Source organism: Ammospiza nelsoni, chromosome 6 (genome assembly GCF_027579445.1).
Source record: "Ammospiza nelsoni isolate bAmmNel1 chromosome 6, bAmmNel1.pri, whole genome shotgun sequence".
Lineage (NCBI taxonomy): Eukaryota > Metazoa > Chordata > Aves > Passeriformes > Passerellidae > Ammospiza > Ammospiza nelsoni.
The window spans coordinates 29,218,717-29,238,990 of NC_080638.1; the positions used below are offsets into that span (position 1 = coordinate 29,218,717).

At 43.1% G+C, this 20,274-nt stretch overlaps 1 protein-coding gene across 1 annotated transcript in view; it reads right to left on the bottom strand.

Moving 5' to 3' along the window:
- Positions 1 to 20,274, bottom strand: part of PAPLN (papilin, proteoglycan like sulfated glycoprotein) — a 50,456-nt gene that overhangs the window by 19,173 nt on the left and 11,009 nt on the right. Inside the window, exons 2-12 of the mRNA XM_059474761.1 lie at positions 19,238 to 19,300; positions 10,924 to 11,039; positions 9,511 to 9,571; positions 9,164 to 9,266; positions 8,126 to 8,256; positions 7,681 to 7,804; positions 6,916 to 6,996; positions 5,808 to 5,980; positions 5,144 to 5,267; positions 3,890 to 4,016; positions 1,050 to 1,257 (exon numbers count right to left, since the gene is read on the bottom strand). Coding sequence (XP_059330744.1) covers positions 1,050 to 1,257; positions 3,890 to 4,016; positions 5,144 to 5,267; positions 5,808 to 5,980; positions 6,916 to 6,996; positions 7,681 to 7,804; positions 8,126 to 8,256; positions 9,164 to 9,266; positions 9,511 to 9,571; positions 10,924 to 11,039; positions 19,238 to 19,300 — 1,311 coding nt within the window. The remainder of the gene's footprint in view (positions 1 to 1,049; positions 1,258 to 3,889; positions 4,017 to 5,143; positions 5,268 to 5,807; positions 5,981 to 6,915; positions 6,997 to 7,680; positions 7,805 to 8,125; positions 8,257 to 9,163; positions 9,267 to 9,510; positions 9,572 to 10,923; positions 11,040 to 19,237; positions 19,301 to 20,274) is intronic.

The window sequence follows — 20,274 nt, forward strand, 5'->3', positions numbered from 1 at the left end:
TTCAGCCATTCATTTACCAGAGTAACCTTTTAACTCAGAGTACGCAAAACACAGTTCTTCTGAGAACACTGGAATGAATTACTCAGGCATCAGTTTGTAAGAACGTGACCCTTGGTGCTTCCCGACACAGCACTCTTACTCCACAACCCCAAAGTTCACACCTCACATCCCACAGGGTGGGGGGAAAGAGGGGATGGAAGGACTTTCCAGTCTGGGTGATCATGCCTCAAAGTTGCATTTTGTGCTGTTGCACAACTCAGGCTAAGTGCAACCACAAGATTGCAAATCAAGTGTTGCAAGCATGCGTGCACTTCTTCTAATGGAGGAAAAGTCACTTCTACTTTAGGGACTGAGTAGACATTCTCTTTACTTTCTAAGCCCTTGGAATGTAAGATGCCTTCTAAAAGCTGTCTGGCTGAACTGAGTGTGTACAGTTTGAGCTGTTTCCCCTCCTGCAGACATAAATGCACACAAGCATCAAAAATGCACCACATGGCTGTGTTTGGAGAAGCCCTGTGCAGACATACAGCAAACAGCAGGCCACTAGTATTTCAAGAGTTTTGCTGTCCTGGCTGGTGATGCAAGGTAGCAAAACCATGGAAATAACTAGCACAGGCAGAAGCCATGAGCTCCTGTTTTGCAGAGAAGGGCGTGCTACTGCCTGTCCTCAGCGGATGGACAGAGGCTGTCCTGCCAGCGCTCCGACTTCACCAGGCCTGGCTCAGAAACCAAGCCAGTGCCAGGTGGGGGCGGGGGGGGCCTGATAAAAACACAGATGTTTTTATCAGGAGAAAGGATTGGCAGACCAGGGAAGAGAGGACGTGCAATGAGAAGAGCAGAGGTGCAGGGACATGCACAGCTTTGAGGAACAGGGATATGTTCATAGGAGGGCATCGGAGGGCTGCAGGGAGAAGTTCTACCCCTCTGCATGCCACCTATCCAGGCACACGTGCTTTTTGTAGTCCCAGAAGAGGAGCTTTCTCCCTAAGCTTTGGCAGATGCTCCTCCTGGAGGTGCCAGGAGGGCATTGCCTGCCCAGGGGCACTGACCTGGGACCAGGGCCCCGTGCTCCAGGTGGCACACTGCCGGAGGTTGCAGGGCTGGCTGCGGCGCGGCTGCTGGGCGAAGGCCATGCACTCGGTGTCATCCACCACCCCCTGCGGGCTCTGCCCGTCAAACGCCACGCAGTACACCGAACGGGTCTGCGTGCCCCTGCCACAGGTGGCTGAGCAGGGGCCCCACTCCCCCGTTTTCCACCTGCAAGTCACAGAATCAAGCACAAAAAAAAAAAAAAAAAGTAAGCCAAACTGCTTGGAGGCACAGAGGAGTCGGTGCCACATCCCTGTAGAAATCAAACAGAGATTATGTCCCTTTGCAGAATAGAACCAGAGGCGAGTTCCCATTTGACCAAGCGTGCCCAGCTTAATTGGCAAGGCAGAGCATTAGTCCTACTCCAGAGACATATCTCCAGCTAAAAAACACTTGTTTTTCTGGAAATCCAAAGCCTCTCCAGAAGGGGAAGATCCCTGTCCATGGCTTTTGGTCTCCTGATGTCTGTAAAAATGTCATGCCTGGAACAGAACATAAAAAAAAAAAAAAAAAACAAAAAACAAAAAAACAAAACTACCACAAGAGCCTAATCCACACATTACACTCCAGATATTATCAGAAACAGTAAAACCAAGCCAAGTCCTCACTCTGCCCGCAAACCATGCCAAGCACACTCAGAAGTGCTTAACTTTTCACTGACGGCCAGTAGAAAGCTGGTTTATTCCTCCCATCAGTCAAATTCTCTAACTGCAGCACAAAAAGCCCACCAAAATGTAAATAGATTTTTCCTGTCTTTTGTTGCTGAAGCTGCTGCAGAAATGATACACCCTTGCTAACTAGGAGAATGTATCCACAAAACAATCTGTCTAGATACTAAAATCTCTGCCCATGGCCATCCCAGCTTCTCAGAACTAGCTGGGTAGCTCAAACCACACCTTGCATGGCCTGGCTTCAGGGACAATATGATGTTTCATCCCCAAATCCAGCATGCAGTGTAGTCCAAAGGCACTGGTTGTAGAGGGGGACATCATGGTGATCTGCTTGCCATCTGCTATGTCTCCTTACAGCCAGGTAAGGCCCAGCCAGGGAATGAAAGCAGTTCAAGTTTTCTCCCCCAGCATTCCAGCTACTTCCTGAGCCCGGCTCTTGCCACTCCTTAACCAAGTTTCAGCCAGCCAATTCACGTTCACATCCTAACAGAATTCCACAGTAGACTTTGCCATGGTCAGCTCCTAAAAACACCCTTCTTTATTGCTAAAGATGCACATGTCAACCCCAAACTGAATGGCCTCCACTATAAAATCTTTCCTTTGGAAAGGGAACAAATACATTCAGTAGAAGCCATTTACAATGGTGTGGTTGAAGGGCTTATAACAAATTATTCATCAAGTGTTTTGGAAAGGCTGTGTCAACCAGATGGGATAACTTAGAGCTTCTTTCAATTGTGGAACAAGACTTCTCTGACCCTTGGTTCATTTCCTTGTAAGATAAGGTCAGCCATAAGGCTGGGACCCTCATCAGAGGGCAAAAATTGCCAGTCCTAAGCTATTAGCAGCTTGCTGGGGGACAATTGTTTTGCTTTTGATACTTTTAACTTCTGGTATCTTAGTGTACATTATTGTATCTCTCACATCTTACATGCTCTTTTATGCCTGCTATAGGGCCCATGCCAAAAAGAAGAGCTTTTAAGAAACTTCAAGTCTTTCTCTATGCCATGCTGGCCAATGTTACAATTGCCCAAACAATCATGCTCTCTTTTCTTTTATGTTCTTTTCTTTATCTTGATAAGTAAATTAAAAAAAAAATCTTCCAGAACTTTACCCTGATTCCAGAGGAAACATGAGAATAAGCAGTCAAAAGCTATGCAGAAATTGTCCCTTTCTCAGTCTCTAAGAATCAAGTTACCAGAGGCACGTGCAGCCACCTAAGCAAAGCTGCCAGCCAGCACCCTCCACCACCATTTTCACTGGCAAGCATCAAAAGCAAAGCAACACCCACTTCTACCACATGTGCCAAAGAGGAAAGCCCCCATGATTTCAGCGAACTAGGTGGAGAGCAGAAGAGAGCAGCTGCCTTCCTGTAACTTCCTTCTGCTTGTTACCTCTTCATCTGAGAGCTCCGTGCACCGCTGTGACTCCAGGCTTGCGGCAGGTAGATGTAAGAAGTCCTTTATATACAGAACAAAGGTTTTAAAGAACTTAACACAAGTAGCTACAGGCTAACACGTATTCAGAAATGTTCCCAGGTGCCCTCTCACACACAAGTGCTCTCAGAGGCCTCCAATGGTACACAGACACACACAGCTAATGCTCATGTTATAGCACTGGGTGCCCATAAGAGCCAAGTGAAGCCAGCTGTAAGGAACAAGGTGGAAATGGCTGGGTGAAGGGGTTTGAAAATGCTGGAGAATGAAAAGACTCCAGGATTCATCCCTTTCTAAAGGAACACACTGGGAATGCAGAAATGACATAAAATGACACCAACTCAGACCTTCTACTCTGTAGGCTCCAGCTCAAGAGAAGAAAAATGAGAGAATCTGTTTTATATCTCCTACATGGACTAGGCAGCTGTCTTCCACAATGCTATTTTGGAAGGCAAATTTAATTGGTCTATAAAATGAACACAGGATGTATTAAGCCCTTTCCTTGTGTGCACAGAAATCTCCTCACTCATCACTGTATTATCATCCCAATCTTTTATCTTTGGTTTTCTCTTAGAAGTGAAGCACCTCCTTGGAGACAACCATGCTGGAGGGCAGACGTGAGACAGTCACTTTTTTCTCAGTTCCAAAAGCACTTCAGGAAGAAGTCAGACCCCAGAAGAAGGAAAGAAATCGCACCGTTTTGTCTGGGGACAAGGCTGATGGCCACACGTCCGGTTGTTGTCTGGTTGTGGCTTATTCCTGCACATATAGTCCGGATAAATTTCATTGTCTATGGTACAAAACACCAAGCGGGACTGGAAACCTGGGGGACAAACAAGAGAGTTTGTACACAAACTTGATCAACTTGATCAACACAAGCCACCCAGCACTAAGTTTGATAGCAGAAGCAATACCCTGGGTTGGCAAGACAAGTTTCTTGTCTGTCAAGAAGTTGTGTAGAATCCACACCTGTCCCAACCATTCCGGAAAAGAGACGGGGCAGGTCTCTGTCTCTCACTACATGGACAAATTATGCCTTCCCACAGTATAGGAGTCTGCTGGAAGAGCAAGGGAGACAGTACAGTTCTGTGTAGCTGAGGGGAACTTTCCTGTTATATTATGGATTGAGATTCACGAGGGGAGTGCCCTACCTGTAAGTTGCTCATGAAGGAGCCCTGCAAGATGTGTGCAGTGTACAGCAGAACTGGGGGTCTCCTGTTAGACTAAAAAGGTCAGTCTTGTGAGGACTGGATATGGGAGTAAAACTTGCAACTCTTCATGCTTCCTACAGGTTATGAGTGCCCAGCCAATTTTAGCACCTACCGTCACAATATGGCAAAAGTTGCCAAAATGGCCATTAGGATGGAAGACCAGAAGAGACTCTATATACGAATCAGTTGGTGACGGTTTTTTTGTTTGAGTGATTGAAGTTTTTTGGTTTGTTTTTCTTTTAAGCTTAAAATCCATAATGTTGCTCATGGAGGAATCTGTAAACTGAATATGATGGGACACCCTAGGAGATCTGACAGTCCTCTTGGAGTGGGGAATCATCCTGGCTGTGGCAGAGGAGAATTATGTGATTCACTAATGTAGGCCAGGTCTCTCTGGAGAGGACTTCTCAAGTGGTTGAAAAGACTATGAAGACCTGAAGCAAATCAAAACAAAGGCCATCTATGAAGATTCTTAACAGGTCCTAGAAATAAGTCTGAGGGCTAAGAAATGGAAAATAAGAACAAGGCATAGGCCACATGTTGGCATGGGCCAATCCTGTTGTGACTCCATGCACAACCCTCCCCTGACAAAACTTGAGCAGCACCCTGTGGATCCCTGCGCTGCCTTCCAGCAGGAGACTGCTGGGAAGCTGCTGCAGAGGGCAGCACACTGTCACATTGCCTGCAGGTGGATATAAACCCCACACCAGCCACCAGGGATCAGGTCCCTTCCCCTTACCTCCTCCACATTCGGAGCTGCACTCACTCCAGGAACTGTAGCTCCAGCTGTAACCCGAGGCCTGTCCTTGCAGGGGCAGGTAATACTCATACTGTACCCCGGTGTTTGGCTCCTGGCTGATGAGCTGCAAAAACATGGGAGGAAATCAGGGAAATTACACTTTTCATCTTCACAGCATTTCCCCACCATGTCTGAGGGTTCCAGCTGACTTGTACCCCTCCTATTCAAGAAGCACTAATTCTCTGCACTGGATTTTCTCCTTGCCTTCTGTCTTGTTCTGGAGAGCATTACTTTTCAGAGAAGGGTGCATTCATCCCTCTTGGCTTTAGAAGATCCAGCTGCTCCTGTCACAGCAAGTACAGCCCACCCTACAGCACAGCATAACAAGCAGTGTCCTGGAGCCTGTCCCTGCCCCAACACCATTTGGTGCTGACTCTTATCTCCCCTAAAGTCAGTGCCCAAAGGAATAGGCAGGAAACCAACATTGCTTATTTCTGGGCTATAGGACCAGAGCAGCAATAAGTGCTATTTCTGTGGTCTAGCTTGAAGGCCCACAGCCTTGTAAGATTCCTGGGGTTCCCATCTCGTCTCCAGTTTTTCCCAGCGTACTCTCACTGTGCAAAGCAAGAGCAGAGTGTCAGCAGGGGAAGGCACAGCTTCTCACCTCAATGATGAGGGGTTCTGTGGTGGGACCCCGGGCATGGAGGAGCTCTGGGGCCAGATCACCCTCAGAGCTGCGGTCATAGTGCAGCACCGTGCTGGCCACCTGCAGCGCCCGGCTGAAGTCAATCGTCCAGTGCCCGTTCAGGTAATACTCCCCTCGCACATTCTTGACAGCTGGACAAACCCACATGCCAGAGAAAGGATCACAAGGTTGCTCCTGTTTCCACTCAATACTGTGTCACAAGCAAATGAGACTGACCGCCCATCCTCCGCTGTCCTCCCTGTATGGCTTTTTTAGCAGAAGCTGCTAAACCACATTCAAACAGTGGTTCTTGCCAGCTTTGCTGCAGATCAAGAACTTTTGCTGCACAGCCAAATGCCGCCAGCATATTCCTGCCCTGCCTCTGCATTCCCTACTGTTAGTTGCTGGAGCACAGCTGATGCCAGCCTCTGTCCTTCTTACCAATAAGATGTGGGATTCACACTCCACTGACTTTACACCACTATCTAGTTCATTAGATACTCTATTCAGAAAGCAAGATATGTTCTTAATCCAGTTTTCTACAAAGGAAAATGTGACCAGACTAATTTGTCCTAAGCACTCAGTGATAGAACACTCAGAAAGCAGAAGAGTATCTGCTTTATCCACTGGAATTTCCTTAGCCCTGTCCAGACATCTAGGCAAGGCCTTTTCTCCCTCCTTTTTCCCCTCTGCAGAATGACCAGAGTTGGAGGCTGTACAAATGCTCCAAAGAAATCTATGGAGAAAAGATGCCCACTCCAAACTTCTAGATGGCAGGAGTAGTTAGGGTTTGCATTCACCAAACAGAGCTCACAGCCAAATTTGGCTAGATCAGTTACATTCCTTGTAAGTTACAGGCATGAAGTCTCAATGTGAACAGCAAGATCTCCATAGGACAAAAAATGAAGTAAATGTGGAGCCCAGAGTTGTGCATCACTCACATTTCAAGGATACTCAATATTCTGATATTCAGTTTTTCACTCTGCCATACCAAGCCCTCAAGGTAAACCCATACCTCAAAACCAGGTTTTAGCATAATGGCTGAAATCCAAATGGACTGATACAGAGATTCTGACATCAATCATACCTAGGAAGTTCCTGCTGGGCTTAACCTCCTTAATTTGGATGCTTGTAGCTCCCACAGGGATAATAAAGATTTGATTGTAACCTGAAAAAAAAAGGATTATTCAATATCTGACTGTGGGTGCCATACAGCTACTCCCCTGTGCCAAAGATGTTCATGGCTTCATTTGTGCCTGAACAGCTAGATGAGCTTTTTGATGGTGACATGAAGCATTTCCATCATCCCTTTAACTGCATGCTGAATAACCTCACCCGACATTATCCACAGATCAGTCCATGCGTAAAAAATTCCAATGACATCTCAGAAAAGTCCATTTGCCACATTTTGAAGTCCTTGGGATTTCAGCAAGAATCATACTGGAGTTCAACATAGAGAGATGTTTGGCCAAATGCAGAAGATGCAGCCCCATTTCTAGCCCTGCATATGTCCTGGTGGGGCTATCAAAACACTGGACAGCCTTACAAGGCAGTGTGTGGTGATGTTATTGTGGTGCATTTATAGCACCTGCTGGAGAGGCAGTGGGGAAAGCCATCAGCATCCTGGCAAGTACTCCAGTGTGGATACAGATTAACAAAGTGATTCCCAGGATAAGGCCAAGAGTATCTTTTCTGATGTTAAGGCCACACACTGTACAGATATTTCAAGTGAACATCCAAGTATGCCCATAACAATCATGGGAGCAAGTGTCCCCACTAGGCCTTGTAGCAGTTGATTTTTGGTTTAACTCTCTCCTTCTCACCTGCCCAGACTACCTAGGATCATCTGTACCTTTGGGGAGGCTGGCCACATCAAAAGTGCCCTTCACACCATAGCAGGTGCTGCCATCTCCTCCACACTGCAGGCACTTGTCCTCCTTCTTGGCAGATTCCAGCACATTATCACAGCCAACAGCCTGTCAGAGCACAGGAGCATTAGTAGGAATAAACTGTGATGACAGAAAGGGAAAAAAAGGTCAAATGCTGGACAGATCTATTGAGAAAACCTGACTCTAGGGAGCCCGGAAAGTCAGGATAGGGCAGAGAAAACAACAAAGCTGTTATCTACTATTTCACAGCCAGAGCCAGATGAATGCTATCCAGATGCTCCTCAGCACATTGAAACTGAGTGATTCACCTTTTCTGATGCTAAGGTGAAAGGTCAAGTAGAACAAAGGGAGACAACAGAAAGACTGACAGACCCAATGATGAATGAAGGAAGTACTGAGATGACTAACCTGACAAACTCCCTCTACGCAGATATCTCGCTTGCCAGGTTCACAGGTAGTCCCATCTACCACTGCTTCCTTGTGCCTGTAGTAGAAGTTTTCTCCCTTGGGAATACAGTTTAACTCACACTTATTAGGTGCTGGCAGGAGAAGAAAAAGAAACATTATACAATAGCTTGATACTGGACCAGGAGCCTAGTTCTAGATTACAGGAGCAGAAACAGAGGGGTCTACTGATACTAAGTGGCAGATATTGAATGAATTTCTCGGTCACAAACTGCTGGAGGCTGGAAAAATACTCTAGTAAAATCTCACTGTACACAAATATTTCCTTAGAGGACATTGCTCCAAGTGGATATTTGGTTATTCCTTAGTAGGATCGCTCTTATACTCTCTTGGAGTACAGGGCTTTCTAGAATGAGAACAAGTGCTGATACAGAACTGTTATTTTAACAAGCAACAAAAAACCCTTTTAAATCTATCTTAAAATCCCTCATAATTAAAATCCCTCTTAATTTGTTAACCAACTGTGAATGATACCACATCAAAGCTCAGAGCAAGGACCCCTGGTTCCCACACTTGCCTTCTGAGCTGGTTCGTCAAGAAAGCATGGTCTGATGAAAGAGATGATGTATTTTCTGAAGCACTCATTAATTACATACATTTGCTGCCCTGGTGCCCTGCTAATTTTCTTTTGACCATATTGGAAATTACAGCAGAACTTCTGCTCCTCTAATACTTTGGAACTTAGGTGCAAGCAGTTCCAGATTTCCTTGAGCAATGTTTCTGAAGGAATAATAAAGATTTGGCTGTTACAAGAAACAAGTACATATTGCTGCAATGCTGTCTCTTGATCCATACATCCAGTGTCTTCAGGACAGCAATGCTTTGCTGCTGGCAAAAGGATTTTTTTCCATGCCAACTCCTGCCCTCCACTCCAACTAAAGGGTACCCTGCAAGAATACTACGGTAAAAATCATTACAGTCACTTCAAAACATATTGTTGATAGGTAGTGATGAAGTGCAACCCCACATGTTTATCATTACCTCCATAATATGGAAGCCACTTATATTTCTTGCCTTGGAATTCTGTCCCATCAAACTCTGCACACTGCTCTGCCCGGAAATCCCGGGAACCTTCTGGGCAGTTCTGTTTGGAAGAGAAAGTGTTTGTATTGGAGTATTATAAAAAAGGAGGAAAATAAAGTGTACAATAAAAATGTCCCTTCAAACTGGGGCATAATTTCAACATACTTTTGAATGGATACTGTTAATGAACTGCATCCAGTACTAACATCAGAGAAACAGGAACTAATAATCACATCTTATTTCTGAATAAGAATGATGTTTGTCTGGGGAAAAGCAGCAACAGGAAAGAAAAACTAAAACCATACCTGAACATTACATGACCGATAGCTTCGTGTTGGTCCGACACAACTGGAAGGACCTTCTGTCCTGGAAGACAGAAAAAATACATGGAGCTCTCTGAAGAATACACATGCAAAAAGTCATCTCATAGCAGACATTACAAATCACCTTCACACCAAGCATATCACCCTCACAGAGTTCCCTGAAACAGCAAAATAACTAATATGCACTTCTTCACCATTAAAACAAGCTGGCATTTTCTAGTGGCATTTTATGCTATGGTTTGTGTTCTAGCATGAATGAGACACACATGATGAAAAACTGCAGTACAGCTCTTCAGGGTCACGTTTCAACTAAATAATGGAAGCTGAGATTTTAGTCCATCATCCACCAGCAAACAGTTCAGTTGTCCATACAAGAAAGAGAAACATGTTATGTGCAGCACGAGGATAGTGGCCAATTCAGAATATCTTTGTGCATCATTTATCTTGATCTTTTGTGCCCAATAGGTTCCTTATTAGGGAGAGTGAAACATGCCTATGGAAAGTGTGCAATACCCTTAGTCCAGTCAAATGACCCCAGCTGAGGATTATGGAGAGTAACAATTATGAAGGAAATTGATCTAAAAAACCAATCAATGCCTAACACTTCAGTGTTCCTAAAATAGAGAGACAGGCCTTCAGGGATTCTGGGAGGTATAAACCATAATGGGCAGCCTTCAAAAGAGACCTTTATTCTCTGTGGGAAGCAGGAGCTTCATAACTCTGGCTTCTTCTATTACAAAACCTCCTCTCATTTCTCTAAACAGAGAGAGGCTGTTTTTTTCAGGATATTTTTGAGAGTCTGGCTTTTTTTCCCTCCTTTCTTTGTTTTCATCCACAACAAGATCTCTACGGTCCATCATTCCCAACAGGTGCAGTACCAGTCATCATCCTCATTAGGATGCAGCTGACCCAGCTGCAAATGAGGTGGCACAGTGCTAACACTGCTTGAGCCAAATTCACTCTTCCATTTCTTCTGGGGCAATTTACCATCCTGGGAATCATAAACTTGAGGAAACCTCAGTGCTGTCACCAGCTCTCAGGAGAGAAACCAACTGCCTTGGCCTGTTCTCTGTCTCCCTCAGGGTTTACCACACAGACCTGATTGAGCAGCTGCTACCATGCCAATCCCCTGATTGCACAGCCTCAGATCTCACAGAGAAACTGCTGTGGTCTATCAAAGGAGCCAAAGCAAGCACATGTTGAAGAGGGCACTACACAAAACAGCAGTGACAACTCTGAAACTGAGGTTCATCTCAAAGTGGACTCATTCCCTTGGGATCAAACACTAAGACTTTTTTTTCTGGATGTATATTGGAACATAACTGCAGGATCTCAGTAGCACCACAACACATTTAAAGAAAAGAAATTAAAAAAAAAAAAGGGGTTAGCCCTCACCTTTGGGAATAGCAGTGCCGCTGCCGAAAGCTGACTCCACCGCCACAGCTCCGACTGCACTTGCTCCATTCACCCCAGCTCCCCCAGACATCAAGCTGCCTTTTCATCTGGCGGCCCTGGGAATAAAAAAACCCCACAGACATAGCAAAAAGACATGGCAACAAAAGAAAATGAAGCAGAAATCCTATGTGTTCCCTTGCAAAAAAAGGCTGTCTTGCTGTGCTGTATTCCTAACATGAAAAGTGGCACACAGTAGTACATCAGAAAGATCAGGTCTCTAGTATCCAGGAGTATTAGCTTGCTGAAGCCATATAGCACATCCAGCTTCATAATCCCTCTTCTACTGTTTGTCTATTCATAGAATTTCTGCACTTTTGAATAACGATCTAAAAGAAGATAACATCTTCCTCTCAGCAAGGCAGCAAAGGCAAATCATTACTTCAGGGACTCTGAGCACTGTCACTCCACACCAGATCAATACAGCCACTTAAACCCAAGTCCTTGGCTCTAAGTCCAATACTTAAGAGAAAGAAAGGAAGCAGAAAGAAATACCCCAGAACACACTTTTTACTGCAAGAGAATTCCATATATGGAGCTTCATTCCCCTTACCCAACTGTGTCCAATGACAGTGTCAAGGTCTGGGCCATCATTAGCAAAGCTCTTATTAATTTCGTATTTAGAAAGTTGGATTACTGACATTAAGAGAAATAACTTGATAATATAGACAGAAATTTCCAAGTGTGATGGAACCAACCAAAATACATTGTCTTGGAAATGTATCAAATACCATATTTTCAGAAAAAAAAAGGCCTTCTGCAAGCTGATGGGATGCACATACAGCAGGACACGTGTGGTTAGTGGGAAGAATGGCAATATCTTAAGGAAAAAAGTAATATTTGCAAGATGCAGTAGGATTAATTCTGCTTGAAAAAAGAAGGTAAGTGCAGGGTTACCTGGTGAGTGACACTGTAAAACCAGGGTTTGCAGGGCAGCTGCAAACTGAAGGGCAGTTTATGTATACAATTGTACCACTGAGAAGGTAGTGCAGGTCATTTGGGCACTGAGACATTTGCTGTAGTGAAGAGTGGGCAGGCAGAGAAAAAAAAGGTAAAAAATTATTGTGATGTGATCTAACTTGCCTCCACATACAAACATCCAAACCTCTGCTAGAAATAGGAGCTAGTCTAATATATCATCCAGGGAGTCCAACTCAGGCAAGATGCATGGGTTAATCCTCCCTTGTCATTTAGACAGGCTTTATAGTTGCTCACACACACACACACACACACACACACACACACACACACACTCTCTGCCTTACTGTATGTTCAAGTTAGTCTTGTTTCTTTACTTCACCCTTTTTAAAGGAAATAATTTCCTGCTGCTAGCAAGAGCAACAGTCAGAAATATTAGCCAATCATATCTATGCATTTACTACGGAATCACCCACAACTGTCTAGCTGTAGAGTCACTCCAAATTACTACCTGTATTTCTCTAATGAGAAACCCTTTCTTCCTAGCTCAGCTACTTACTTTTCTTCACACAGTTTTTTCTAATACCTCTGGTTCAGACTAACTGTTTGTCTTCATCCTGCTTGTTCAGTGGCACTGCCCAGGTTACAGCCACTTCTACATACCTCCTCTTGGCCAAGTCAACATCTCCCTGATCCTGTGCCAAACCCTTCTCCCGCTCTTTCACTCCAGATATTCAGGTCACTGTTTGTCTTCTGCATTTTCATTTGCCTTTCTGGGCATAATCCCAACAATAGTGTTTTAGCTTTCAGCAAAGCTTTTTCAGCAATCTTATTTTCCCAAGTTTTTCTTTCAGACACCTAATTCCTCCCCCTGTAATCCCTCCTCCCTCACCCTCAAAAGAATAAAATATGCTACCACTCTTTCTCAGCAGTCTTATTCCTCTGTATCAACTGACTGATTTAGGTGCAGTATTAGCTCACCCTGGAAACAAGGGACCTTTCAGTCAGCATAAGGGAGAAGGAAACGTGTAGATAAAAATCCAAAGGAAGAGCATTTGAAAGTCAGATTTCTGGAAGGCAATTAGGATAGAAAGCCCTTCCTTGACACACACACACCACCCTGATAAATATTCCAATATCCCTCCGACTGAACTAGCATTATTTATTCCTTTTATAGAGAGTAAAATCTGCAGGGACCTTTTGTTGTAAGGCTTATGCATCCACAGAGTTCAGGAACAATAATTTTTCTCAGTATCACTTCATTTATGTACACCCCAAAAGGAGCATCAGACAAAAGAATCCTCCCAAAGCTGTACAGTGTCAGAGGAAGATTTTAATAGGGGCCCACCTCCCATATTTGGAAATCTGTGTACAGTCCTCATTACTTCAGTAACTGCACATGTGTAGGCAGACAAAGATAAAGCTGCATGTTTATAATAAATAATAAATATATTATTACATAACCTGATAACAGGACATTTTTAGATGCTGTCAGCCTGTTTCTGCTCCAAAAGCCTCTTTTTGCTCTCTTCAGACTCTGGAATGCTTTTATCCCATGTCAGCCAGGACAACTAAATTCCATTCCCTCATGGATTTCAGAATGAAAAATCGACAATCTTCATCACTGTTACAAATTCATTCAGTTCCGTTCTTCTCTTGCTTCAGCCTGATATTCATACAAGAATGTACTTTCTTTATCTGCATAAAGTATATATTTTAGTGTTTCAAGAGAAGTGAGAAAATGCATACAACCATCTTTCCTGACCTCTAAAAACTCCCCAAAAAGCAGACAGTTAGTAGTCTAACAGTCCCAACTGCTCTGTCCAGTTTTATCACCAGTTGAGACACCAGCAATGCATCCTTTCTGGGAATATTGATATTGCCCATGACCTGGCACTGTGGACTCTCAGGGCTCATTCACATACAGGCAGCAGTGGCATACAAGTTTAGAAGGCCAGGGATTTAATTTTTATGAACACTGCATTGCTTTCATCAGTTCCCAGACAGATGAACTGCTGATGTAGTTGCAGCATCTGCTGTTACCAGGCCAACTGTATCTGATATCATCAGCAAGTAAAGAGCTATGCCTCTGAGTCATTAGACCTCCAGACCTCATCTGCAAAGACAATTCCAGTATGCATCACAGGCAAACAAAAGAATTCTGGAAAAGTGTCCTAGATAGCTTATTATGTACCATGTAATGTTTATTTTTGTGTATGACACATGCACTGGAAGAGAAGCTATGAATGGGACTTGACTCAGAAAAACAGAAAATGCTCACACTAGGTAGGAGCACTTTAAAAGGGGTCCTTGAAAGACTTTCCAGTCAGTTTGATGAGATGGATAGAAAACTATGCATGGGAAGAGGGCTGTGCTTCCCAGACAAATGCATTGCAGGCATGCAGTGATCCACAAAGTTCATATCACCAACTGTGGAGAAGTGATTCAGTGGGAACAATTTTCTAGTGCCTTGTTGCAACTCAAATACCAGCAAGCTATCAAAGAAAACATCAATTTACTAGACAATCCCAAGTGAGCAGTGAAGTTCTGCAGTCACAAATCCAAACAACCTACATCCCAGTTAAGTTCTTACCCCTTGCTCCTTGGGCACCTTTCAGGACTCAGAGACAGTCATCCTGATTTGTTTTGTGATGTTTGTTTGGTGCTGCTTTTCCAGACTGACGAGCAGGAACAAAACATTCTGTTGCACCACCCCAACAGTTGCTGTTACTGATAACCACACTAATGCCCAGAAGGTTGCATGGCTTTGGCCTATTGAGATGCAACTGAAGCATTGTTTTGGACACTGAAACGTCCTTACTGTGATTTCTGGGGCTGTTTCACTTGCTTACTAGGTTCCATTGGAGTCAGGCACAAATCTCAGCGCCGACAGGGAGAAGGTGGCGAGAAATAGAGGCTGACGACAAAGCCCTGTCCAGCTGTTACCCACTGAAAACAGATATTGCTCACAATGATAAAATGAGTAATGTGGTGTCACACTTATGTAGTGTTTCCATGGCATAAAACTACAGTCAAAATCAGACTCTTTCTCTTTAACCTTTCTTAGTATTTTTGAAATAACACTGGTAATTTTCTTTGATAAATATCTACTTTCTGGTGTTTATAGTTTCTGAAATATGGTTAATGTTTATTTTGACACACCCTGAACTGTAGCATCATTTAGGAAACATGATGTAGGAGAGAAGGGTGAAAGCCAAATACCTAACAAAAGAAAACTATCACCACTATCACTTCTGTAATGGTTTCATTGCCAAAGCCTTGGCAAGTAAGAAGTCTCCAGTGAAAAAATGAGGCTTTGTTAACATTGAATAATAAGTGCTTAGGGAGAAGTTAATTGATCAGAGAAAAGTTTGTAACAGAAAGGGGAAAAGAAAGAAAAGTGTCAAGGTGCCCCAAAGATTGGCTGCTCAGTGTGGGCCAGTAGTGGGAGACTCTCCCATGACAGCACAGTGGGCCAGGGAGCAGCCCCAGCCCAGGGAATTGGGTATCTCCACCTGAAACTAGGCTGGGAGTTGGGACTGCAGGTGAGCCTGACTCATTAGGGTCCATGGCTGGCCAGGCAGAGTTGTGCAGATCCTCACTGGGGCAGGAGCCAGCAGTCCCAGGAGCCTACAAGGGTGTCCTGGGCAGTGGGCTGGGTGTGGAGAGTCCAGCCAGGGCCCGTACAGCCTAATAGTGCCCTCAGAGCCCTAACAAAATAACCCACATGGACTGTGTCCTTAGACCATGTGCTCTTTGCTATATGAACCATTTCCTTCTTCTTTCTATATCCAGAAGAATTACCCAATACTACAATGATGACCACCAATAATATATTTTCACATAGCTAAGCTCTGCATGACATGTAGTATCCAACCCTCAGACTTAATTGAAAGGGAGCTGAAAACATTCAGTATATGTTACATGTTTATAATTTAGATATCTGCTGCTATGCCAATATGCATTTTCAAGATGGCTCCATCTGCAACCAGCTAGGATATTAGCCAAAAAATGTTACCAAAAATGAGCTAATTAATCCAAACCACACCAGCAAAGCATTTTTTTTTTATAATTCTGTCTTAACCATTGATCTTGGCTCAGACACAGCAGGCTTGTGAAGAGCTTTGAAGGTGAATAATGCCAAGTACCATTTCTATGAATAATGAATAAGTAATCAAAGAATTGTATTTGAGTAAAACTAGAAAAACAAGAGTGAAAGTGAACAAGATGGTGACAGCAGGAAGCAAAATACAAAGTAATGCAGAAGAAGTGAGTATCTTATTAAGATGAGCTGCTCTACGAAGATGAGGGAAAAAACCCAGGCTTTGTTAGCTTTAATGGCTTGTGGTTTACACTCACTGTGTACATCTCCTTTCATTCCACTCTCATCCTAGCCATGGCTCGTTAGCATATGCCCTCTAACAAACAGTAAAATCCAGCAGTTCCCCAACACCTTTATTTTCTCAAAACACTTCAGATTCTCCCTACATCACTGAACCCTCTCCCTTGTGGTCCCTGGCTCTTTTCCATGTTCCCTGTTCAACTCTCCCACACTCCTCACTGTGCTACCTCTCTTTGGGCTGCCCCACCCTACAGCTAGCTCCTTCCACACTCACTGATTTTTTTGTCAGCTGGGGAGGACGTGGTGCATGCCTGGTGCGCTGCAGAGCCAGGGACGTGCTGCCCCATGGGACAGTGGGCAAAGCAGGTACCAGTTGCTTTTCAGAAATGGAAAGGCTTCCAGAAACTCTGGGTGGCCTGGAGATGAGAAGGGAATTTAAAAAGACACAGCCATTGCAGAGAAGTCAAATTAATTCTTGGAATCCTTGTGGAGGAAATGGAGCGCATTCAGAAAACTCTACAAAGAGGATGATTGTGAGTAAACTTTATGACCCCAAACTTATTTGGAAAAGTGGACAAATCACACAGTATGGGGTCACTAGAAGTTGTTTATCCAAGGGGCCTAACAGGAACTCAAGGTTGAAATGGATAAACTGTTACATACGAGCGGACAACCCTCTCAGCTAAATCCACTTCAACATGTGATTATTGGAAAGTGGAAAATCTGACACCAGTTTACAAAATGATCCCAGGGGAACCCATGGAACTGTACATTCACGGAGCATAAAAATGATGTCAGCTGATAAATTAATAGAAATTATAACAAAGAACAGAGCTAGCAGGCACCTGCATAAATACAGGATGTTTGGGAAAAAGTCAATAGGACTTTTAAAGGCAAATTCTTCTAAGAATATTGCAGTTCTTCAATTCACAAACATGTCAACAAAGGTAACCTGCCAGATACACTCAGATTTAGCACAACACTTCAAAAAAATCCTTCACCTAAAGCTCTGAAGGAAGTTAAGCAGTCAGAAGGACAATTCTTCAATGGATGATGAGCAGGTGGTCCAAAGACAAAAGCAGGAATAAAATCTCCACCCACTGCAAGAACTGACATTAGCAGCAGTATTCCATAAGGAACCAGAATGCCTCAGCACATTTATGAGCTATGCCAAAACCACAGAAGTAATGAAAGCAGATGATAAGGGTAATATAGGGTAATAAAGGACAACAGAAAACCAGGGACTTACCGCAAAGAACCACGGGAAAGCATTATAGTATTAGTGATTTATCACTAAAACGACAGTGGAGATTTAATGTAGGCAACTTAAGTGACACAGGGGAAACACAAATCCTGTCCCAAATTGCTATTTTTTATTAATTATTAATTAATATTAATAAATCATTACATTGTAGCTGATATTTAGCTCTCAGGAGCAGGACCTTGATATTATGGCTTCAAGGAGGCATTGACCAAATTCAGGGAAGAGAGACAGAGATATCTCAAGCTCAAAGGGTTCATAAACTGGAAGTGTATTGGGGGAAATTGTATTTGCCTACCTTTTAATGGTTTTTTCTAGACACATGTTTGTGACATTGCTGTAGACGGGTTATAGGCCAAAACAAACTGGTTCTACCCGGTAAAATTGTTCTTGTTCATGTTTTCTCCCTTTCCCTCCATATGAATAACAGTAAAATCTCTTCTTTCTCTGCACTCACAGTAATTTTTACTGTTTCTGTATGACCTTAACTTTTATGTCCTTGTGCACCTTCTGCCCTTTGGTAAAGCTGGGTAAGGCATCTAAAAGTTTATTCAACAGATTAGCACTTTAAACAATAACAATGTTGAGTTATTCAGAATAAATTAAAAACCAGCATTTCAACCTAGAAATGCAGATCCATATAAAGAAACAGTGTTCAGAGGAAATGTATGACCTGGACAGATGCAGTATGTCTGGGAAACTGACATACTGAACTTAAGTGGTGGCCAAGCACAATTTCTCCTTTCATTCAGCATGGCTTCAAGAGGAACTACTGATTGCATGCAGGAGGTAGAGTCTAATGCTACAGAGAAATGTCAGCCTTCACAGTCTCACGGTATTTCAGTGATATCCCTTCCCAAAAAAATCAGCAATATCTCCAAACTGGAAATAGGCAGGTGAACAGATGAACTGAATAGAATAAATTCAATTTCTGGTTCTTTTAACATACAGTATGATTTTTTTATTAGTTTTGAGACAGCAGGCGCTCATTTAAGCAAATTTCCATCTGCAAGGGAAACTAAAAAACTCGGCTTGATTTCTGGTCTCTCATCCCTGATCTTCAAAGGTGGCCTAGAAAGCAAAACACTTACTCCAAGTGATAATTGCCTCTTTTTTCTCCCACTCTCTCTTCCTTTACACCTAACAACCATGCAATGTCTTCCTTTGTTAATACTTCCACTCTAATCTGTAGGTCATCTTTTACCTTAGATGACCAACTCACTAATAAAGTTCAACTTCAAGTCAGGCAAACTGTTTACAAGCTGCATTTACTTCAGAAATATCCTGCCTCTCACTCAGAAAGGAACAGGAATCCCAGTCCGTAATTGCTGCATTCTTTTTCTGATAATATCACATCGGCTTACCATAAAGTAACCTCTCCCAGCAAAACTAAACCACATGGCTAATACTTCTAATACCAAAGAAAAGAGAATAATGAACTAACCAAAAATCCATTCTCTTTATTTCAAGTGATAACTCTCTCTAGCTTTGAAGCAGAAGACAGCAATTACTGCTTTGCAGATAACATCCTTAGAACCAAAGGCACTACCAGAATTCGATTATTTAATTGCCATGTTAGACTTTTCATAAGATGTGCCACAATAGGCCTGATGACTTGACCCTATTAGCTCTTTCAGAAATGCTTTCTACAAAGTACTTGAGTTACAGATGTTGACAGTTCTTAACAGAAGTATCTTTTATTTCTTGTAACAGTGCTCAGAAGAGCATTTACTTACTGAAAATGCAGAAGGTGACGTTGTTGCTAGCATGAGCAGAAGGAACAGGTTCTTCATCTCTGCCTGTGGGAACAGAAAAATTACTCAAGATTGCTTGCTTCTTTGCTGTTTGGTGGAAAAGCTACAATACCATGAAGTAAAAATGGAGGTGGAAGTAAAATTAAGAGGAGAGAAGAAAAGCAGTTTTACCACAAAACTCCCTGGAGAGATGAAGGCATCTGCAAAGATTGAAAACACCCTGCACATAAAGCCAAGATATAATTACTGAGAGTGCCTAATTCCCTGAACTTTCCTCTGGTATTATGAGAACACCATCCCCAGGCACAGTGGAAGGTGCATGCTGTTGCATGTCTCACTCCCACCCCTTTACGTATACACCTGATAAAATACTTGAGGATTGCAATGACTTCAACCAACCCAAGGTAAAAAATTCCACAGTTAACATTTCTGTACCCTCCATTCATCTTGTGTAGTTGTTCTTGTTTAAAATCCAATAATTCATCATGGATAGCTATAGCTAGATTCCACCATGAGCAGTTACATCCCCTCTGCAGAACTAGAAAGGAGATCAGATCATGTAGGCTGGTATGGCAGCATACAACAGTTCCTAAATTTGGGATGTTGTTCACACTTGGGACCACAAAACTTTTTTGGTACATTCCCTGTTGCTACTTAATCCTTCCTCTTTAGAGTTGCAGTGACACCAACCACCACTCAACAGAGCTCACAGCTGTGACAGGGTCACTTCAGCCTCTACAGACTGATTCTTTCTCATCACCGTTTTCTCATGACCTTGAGACCAGTTAAGCCCAGGAAAAAAAAAAAAAAAAGAGAGACTAGATACTCCTACCACAGTTTTACCTAGTTTGGGCTTCTTTCTAACTTGGAAAAGGAAAGGTAAAAGGAGAAATTTTCCTTTCACAGTACACAAAAGTATCAAGGAAGAAATGGTTATTTAATCCGCCCTTGTAACAATATCTGTATTAATATTAAAACTTCATATATAGGTCCTTTAGCCTGGATTATTAAATTCAGAT